This window comes from Protomyctophum bolini (genome assembly GCF_963924005.1).
Source record: "Protomyctophum bolini genome assembly, chromosome: 18".
Classification (NCBI taxonomy): Eukaryota; Metazoa; Chordata; class Actinopteri; order Myctophiformes; family Myctophidae; genus Protomyctophum; species Protomyctophum bolini.
This window is the reverse complement of record NC_137879.1, coordinates 14,219,496-14,227,005: the sequence shown is the minus strand read 5'-3', so window position 1 is coordinate 14,227,005 and position 7,510 is coordinate 14,219,496. Positions and strand designations below refer to the sequence as shown.

General features: G+C 40.2%; 1 protein-coding gene across 2 annotated transcripts; it reads left to right on the top strand.

Annotated features, from left to right (window-relative positions):
• The first annotated feature begins 1,415 nt into the window (after positions 1 to 1,415).
• On the top strand, positions 1,416 to 6,784 carry LOC308332696 (GTPase IMAP family member 8-like). Of its 2 annotated transcripts, XR_013965739.1 has the most exons (8): positions 1,416 to 1,491; positions 2,682 to 2,735; positions 2,826 to 3,530; positions 3,717 to 4,415; positions 4,706 to 4,824; positions 5,093 to 5,783; positions 6,036 to 6,218; positions 6,498 to 6,784. XR_013965739.1 is itself a non-coding variant. In XM_080788714.1 (7 exons), exons 2-7 carry the CDS (start codon positions 2,705 to 2,707, stop codon positions 6,134 to 6,136), a joined length of 2,346 nt encoding a protein of 781 aa, XP_080644840.1. In that variant the 5' UTR covers positions 1,416 to 1,491; positions 2,682 to 2,704; the 3' UTR covers positions 6,137 to 6,784. The 2 variants fall into 2 exon arrangements, 1 of the variants encoding a protein (XP_080644840.1); XM_080788714.1 differs by having other exon boundaries at positions 6,036 to 6,784.
• The last annotated feature ends 726 nt before the right edge of the window (positions 6,785 to 7,510 follow it).

Genomic DNA, 7,510 nt, shown 5'->3' with positions numbered 1-7,510 from the left:
CTATAATTTGAATCCAGACAAATAACAGTTATGGACATATAGGCTACAGTATGATGTGACAGACACAATATTTTGTCTGAGCAAAACAAAACTCAACACTAAAGAATGGTTGTCGTTTCAGACTGGATAATTGCCAATGACAGAAGCAGCAAATAATTAAATTAAAGGTAGGGAAAGTTATATATTTCAATGAAAACATGTTCTCATGTTATAATAACAGTCAAAAACGTATGTAAAAAGAAAGAAAGAAATAAGAAACCTGCCTAACGATTGACGATGATGTCACTGGTAGACTGGTAGAAAAATACTCAATTCGGGAATCAAGCATTCAACCCAAGTTGTGTATAATAGCTAATATTGTAGAAACTAGAGCAACATATCATTCACCTATAGCTTTTGCATTTTTGTTTAACCCATATACTGCCTCCTGCTGGTCAGATTTGGCATCACAGTTTGGTTCGGTAACCTCTCAGTGCAACTGAGGTCCAAATTGTTCAGATTGGTGCAGACTGCAGGGAAGATCATAGGGGTAAGACAACCCCCCTTTCTTCAGTCTATTTATGAGCAGGCTACAATAAAACAGGCTCAAAAAATTGTCAGTGATGTTACCCATGTTTTACATGGCGAGTGGAAGTACATTAGATTTTAAAAATCGTTTGTATCAGCATCAACTAAGATGCTGAACGAGGCTCTGAAACAGCGGTGACTACGTGAGGCCTGATTATCCACATCATGTGTGCAATTGTGTAATGTTGTGTCTTCCTCTGTAATGTATTTTTGTTGTCATTGATGTTTTATGTGTGGCTGTAGCTGGGGTGAAAGCCCAAGACAAATTTCCCTTGTGGACAATAAAGTTTACCTTGACCTTGACCTTGAGCCGGTTTCAATGTAGCACACGCTGGACTCATATCCTGTTTGGGCGAGTCAAACAACCCAGAGACTACATTTCCAGGTAGGCAGAGTGGCTACCCGGAAATGGAACCACTGTTCTAAGTGTTGGAACATTGCTGTGATTACTGTGATGTACGAATGACAATGGAATGTAAGAGTTAAAAAAAGATAAGGCAAGAGCTAGGCAGAATCTTTAAGGAATGCAGTGTCACTGGTCTGTCAGTTTTGCAATCGTGACAAATTGTTGTTGTTTTCTTTTTTCAGTTCATACAGACTATCTTGCAATTTAGTAGAGCATTATTTGGCGAAATGGGTAGCTCCATATATCATAGAAATGGGGGGGAATGTATGCACTTGAATATTTGGAATGTCTCTTATTGTGCTTGTTGTCTCTCTCTCTCTCTCTCTCTCTCTCTCTCTCTCTCTCTCTCTCTCTCTCTCTCTCTCTCTCTCTCTCTCTCTCTCTCTCCGCCCATCACGCCACGTCTTTATAAACAGGGAAATTGATATCTGTCTGTCACAGTGGGACTATCTCAAGCTCTAGCTCAATCTACTGACAGTGACAAGTACCTGTGACTGTGAGACAAGACTCATTGACAGGTAAGAACCGTAGCCTATCAGAAAAACAACCACACATTTTACTACTATAAGATGATGCTGGTGAAATATAGTATGTCTTCATTAAATACAAATGGAGCCTATTGCAGGGTTTCTCAAAGTGGTACCGTGACACGAAGTCGAGGGGTGCTTTAGATTGAAATACTTTGATGATATTGGATGATATGGAATTGATCAACATCACTCCAGTATAATCACTTAAGACACTCTAGACTTTGTAAAATGGACCTATAGTTACACTGTCCTTTTTCCATCTACACCAACCTTATTCACCAAAAAGCAAATCTTGTTGTGACACGTCACTCCCAATCTTCCGCCGTAGTCTGAAAACCCACCTTTTCAGACTCCATCATGGCCTATAGCACTTACCCTACCCCCTTAGATAGCACTTTTTAGACTTAGATAGCATTTGAAACAGACTTATAGCATGTCATGTAAACAGCACAATAATTGAATTGTATATAGTCATAGCACTTCATAGTACATGTATAGCATAGTATAGCAAATATGTATAGTTTATGTTATGTATAGTGTCATTATGTAGATATGTTCTAGTTACGTTCTTAGCTTACACATGTTTCATGATAAATGCATTTTGTGATCTATTCCCATGCTTTTTTGATATTGCCTAATGAAAATCGCTCTGGATTAAGAGCGTCTGCTAAATGCCTAAATTTTAAATTGTGAACGTTCCCCCATAGCATAGGGCTGCTGGGGTTCAAGTGGTTAAACATATAATTATAGTCTGCCCTAACTGATAGAAGTTTTCCTTCGTGACATGCAGGGGGAAAGAAATCATACTGGAATATGACATGATATTGTAAAAAACAGTGTATTATTTGACACAGTATTTGAATCTAGACAGGATCAGAGCACTGAACAGTAAATAGAACTAGTCTAACAGGTACTACAGTCAGCCTGGCGCCTGTTTCACGAAACTTAGATTAGAGATTAAACAGATATGAGTTGTGCCTGAGTAAACTACCGCCTAAGTTGCATACCGTATGTATCGGGGAGGGATCTGTTATTTACTTCAAAACAATATATTTTCAATTCATTGTCAGCTAACAGTGGTAGTTTATTATATTGACAAATGTGTGATGTAAGTAACAGTAATGATAACAAAACAATAATAACAGCTAATATGTTATTATGATGTTACTGTTTTACAGTTCAAACAATAGCTGTAGACAGGATGGCCAGTGGAAACTCAGCTTCCATCACAGGTACTATTAAAACACATAAAACCAACAAACTGTTACTGGTTTAGTCACATCTGTGATCTTTATGAATATTATATTTATTTTTCCAACCAGGGAAAAACAGCGACCCATCAGAAGTGAGAATTGTTCTGATCGGGGGAAGACGTGGAGGTGAAGTCAGTGGAAAGACTTCAGTAGGAAACATCATCCTGGGCAGAGATGCTTTTGACAAGAACAGAACAACTATGAGTGTCATGAGACAAGACATAGTGTCAGGGAGACAGGTCACTGTAGTCGACACTCCAGGATGGAGGTCTTCTCATCCCCTAGATCTAACCCCAAAACTGATTCAGTTAGAAATACAACAGAGTTTGAATCTGTGCCCTCCAGGACCCCATGTCTTTGCCCTTGTGGTGAGACTGGACCTCCCATATGTAGGAACAGGGATGTCAGCAAAGGAGCATGTGAGGTTTCTCTTCAGTGACAGAGTGTGGAAACACACTATTGTAGTGTTCACTGTAGCTGATGAAAACAAAATGAGACCTGATCTCATTCGCTCTAACTATCAGTTAAGATATCTTACTGAGAAATGTGAAGGCCGCTTCCATGTTCTTAATATTAATGACAGAGGAGATGGTAGTCAGGTCACTGAGCTGTTGGAAAAGGTAGGTCAGATGGTGACTAGTAATGGTTGTCACTATGAGACAGAAGAACACGTCTCAGAGGAACTGAAGGAGAAGGAGAGAACTATCAGAAGAAGAGCAGAACAAAGGAGGGCAGACACTCAGAGACAAACAACTGGACTTCCAAAAGATGTTGGTATGTTTTGCTTTACTGTCTGTCTCATAGTTTTTCAAATATTTCTACTACATGTTGTTGTTTTTGTGATTTGCTATTTTAACAATTTGTGGTTAAAATAGCAGAATGGAAACGGAGAATGAAAAGAATCTGAATTGTTTAAATAAAAAAGGATCAAAGTGAAAGTAAACAATGTTTTCTCTACAGGACTGACTGACCTCAGGACTGTGTTGTTGGGAAGGCAGTGCTCTGGGAAGAGTTCAGCAGGAAACATCATTCTGACAGGAAGCGGTTTCAAAGTTAATCGGGGAGGTCAGAGGTCAGTGCAGTGTGAGGTGAGACAGGGTGACGTAACAGGGATACATGTGACAGTGGTGGACTCACCAGGCTGGTGGTACAACAGTCCACTACAGAACACCTCAGAGATGGACAAACTGGAGATCCAGAACAGTGTGTCTCTCTGTCCTCCTGGACCACATGCTGTTCTTCTGGCGGTTCCTCTTGATGAAGCATTCACAAAAGCAATGAGAGTAGCAGTAGAGGAACACATGACACTTCTGTCACAGAGCGTGTGGAGTCACGCTATAATACTGTTCACCCATGGAAACCGTGTGGGAAACAGAAGCATTGAGCAGCACATTGAGGCTGAAGGGGAAGACCTCCGCTGGCTTGTTGACAAATGTGGGAACAGGTATCATGTCTTCAACAATAAGAGGACCGATGACACTCAGGTCACACAGCTTCTGGAGAAGATAGGGAACATGGTGTCAGCAAACACAGGTGGACACTATGAAGACGATGGAGATGAGAAGGTGTCAGAGAGGAAGAGGAACAGAGAGGGACATGTCCTCACATTCATGACCAAGACACACAGACAAAGAACTGCTCTGAAAGCTCTGTTTGAAGGTGACGTCTATAAAACCTGTGCGTGCGAGCGTGCGTGCGCGCATGTGTGCGTATCTCTCGTTTGTCTGTCCTTGTACAGTCTTGTATTGATTAATATTTATTAATATTAAATTATTATAATATTTTAAATATTAGAAACGTTGACATATTCAGAATTTAATTTATGACATTTTTCAAATTATTTACATAATGTGTGTGTGTGTGTGTGTGTGTGTGTGTGTGTGTGTGTGTGTGTGTGTGTGTGTGTGTGTGTGTGTGTGTGTGTGTGTGTGTGTGCACGTGCATTTCAGGTGAACGTCAGAGTCTAGTAGATGTTAGGCTGATGTTGGTTGGTGGAAAGATGCTGGACAAGAACAGAGCTGGAAACCACATTTTGCAGCAGAGTGTGTTTACAGAAACTCCATTCAAGGTGAGTAAAATGATATGATATGAATATGATATGAATATGATATGAATATGATATGAATATGATATGAATGTGTGTGTGTGTGTGTGTGTGTGTGTGTGTGTGTGTGTGTGTGTGTGTGTGTGTGTGTGTGTGTGTGTGTGTGTGTGTGTGTGCGAGTGCGTGTGCGTGTGTGTGCGTGTATGTCTCGCACGCACACACACGGACAGGCGGACATATAAAATAATGTTTTGTTTAATATGACTAATATACTGTAAACCTCATATTCCAGGAGTTTAAAACCCAGACTAAACTGACAGTTGTCTGTTGTGTCAGACAACAGAAACATGTTTCTGACAGAACAGTGAGTGTGGTGAACTGTCCAGACTGGTCGACTACTACACCTCCATCACAGAAGACCAAAGATATCCTTCTACACGGTGTGACTCTGTGTTCTCCTGGACCCCATGCTGTCCTGGTGACTATTGATGTCAGGTCTAGTTTCTCTGAAGCTGACAGGAGATCAGTGGAGGAACACCTGGAGCTGCTGGGGGACAGAGTCTGGAGACACGCTCTGGTTCTGTTCATGTGGGGACACTGGCTGGTAAAGAGACGTGTTGAGGAGTACATAGAGTCTGAAGGAGAACCTCTGAGGTGGCTCTTGGAGAAATGTGGCGACAGGTACCATGTTCTGCATGGTACCAAGTGGGACATCTCAGAAGTAAACGTGCTGATGCAGAAAATAGAAGACATGGTGACGAGGAACAGAGGACACTTTGAGCCTTCAGACACAACAGTGGACACGTCCGACAGAGACACAGGACACTTCACTGCTAAAGAATGGAACAGACGAGAAGAAGAATGGAAGAAGAGAGAGCAGGAGCTGATAGACAGGATGTTGAAGTTTGCAGTGAAGGATCAAGAAAAAACAACCCTGCCAGGTGTCAGGAGAACAAGCAGCATGGACAGGTTCCCGCCAAGTAGTGAGTATCCTGCTCGCGCACGTGCGTGCGTGTGTGCACGTTGCGTGCATATTTTTATAATGATCATTAGGCTGTATTGGAGAGATGATTAACTTTTGGGGTGGAAGAGGTCAAAGGTCAAAATTACATCATGGTTCATATGTGAGGAACAGAGTCATGTAGAGATGGTGCGCTGAGCTGCAGGGTTTTCACATCCAGGTGTGTTTTTATTGTCATTGTAAATGTCTTGCTGTCTCTTGTCTTCTGTTGCAGTGAGTGACCAGAAGGTCTTTGATTGGCTGGAGAGGTCTCCCTCTTCAGGATATGACACCATGAGTGAAGCTCCTACTCAGGCAGATGAACGTGAGGGATGAAGATTTTTCATAGATGGAAGTACCGCTCAAGAAAATGACGTTGACTGTTGACAAGCTGTCCTTCTCACCCATTGAGATGCATGTAATGACAGGATTTCTCCATATAAATAATTGGTCATTTCAGTAGCGAGAGCATCAAAATGTCTTCTAAATCTAGTCAACCAGGCCTGCAGTAGGCCTGTAGGCCTGCAGTAGGCTATGCACTGGACAAATGTGTGTTTTCATGTTGTACGGTAAGACTACGGACGAAAGCTTGTCCTGCATAGCAACAGTTCATTAATAATTGCTAAACTATTTTGGATAGGCATTAGACAATCGTTTTTTGGGGTGGGGCTAATTGTCACTGCACATATTCCTACAGGCTGCATGGGGCGGTACCTGTCAGCAGGCTCTACGTCCTCCCGAGTTGGATACAACAGCAGTGATCCGAGGAATCAATTGGCATGCCGACTAAATTGTGAAGGAATAGGTTTATTTTCCCTCTCATCAGTCTGGCTCTGATCTAGATTATATACATTTTATACATTTGATTTACAACATAATAATCTTTTTTCATTTTTTTTTTATGTTCCATGTTCTGGATCCTGTATATTAATGTACACTGTTCTGTTTCATCTATCAGAAAATAAATCACTGGTTCATGTAAGATTACAATACTGGTTGTTATTATTATTATTATTATTATTATTATTATTATTATTTTATAATAGTGTTTACTAACTATACAGATGTTTAGAGTGTATAGACAATAAAGACACATTACAATAAGCATAGCTATTATGAAGTGGAGGTGTGATGATGAATAATAATACTTAATATTTTAAGTAGAAGTAGGCTAGTAACCAGAATACACCTATAATATAGATATAACAATAACTATCTATAATAATATGAACCTGAGTTAGAACAATATTTTAAAAAGGCATATTATACAGTAGTTGTAGTTATACTATGTATAATGATTGGTGTGAACACAGGTGTTACTGTAGATATACTGTAGTTGTGTCCCAGAAACCACAATGGATAACAGGGCTGTTGTTCATCATCTGTAGCTGTTACTAACTATTCCAACACAACACAATAACAAATAATAGTGATCGACCATATTCATTATGAATACCAAATGAACCGTATTTTTTAACCCATTTATGGTGCATCACTGGTCTGGCCATAACTTGTAGTCAGATCTACAAGATCACAATGTGTCACAAATAATTACTTTCAGGGAAAGTGTAGGCATTTTACTATACTGTTGACCAGAGTTGGGGTCCGTTACTCATAAAAGTAAGGCACTACATATTACATATTACCTTTGAAAAAAGTAATGCCTTACATTACTTTATTACTCCCTGGAGAAAGTAACTAGTTACATTA

Coding starts and splice junctions, on each gene's coding strand:
- LOC308332696 (XM_080788714.1), top strand. CDS start 2,705: ATGGCCAGTGGAAACTCAGCTTCCATCACAG. Junction 3,531..3,716: donor TGGACTTCCAAAAGATGTTG/GTATGTTTTGCT, acceptor TTTTCTCTACAG/GACTGACTGACCTCAGGACT. Junction 5,784..6,035: donor GGACAGGTTCCCGCCAAGTA/GTGAGTATCCTG, acceptor CTTCTGTTGCAG/TGAGTGACCAGAAGGTCTTT.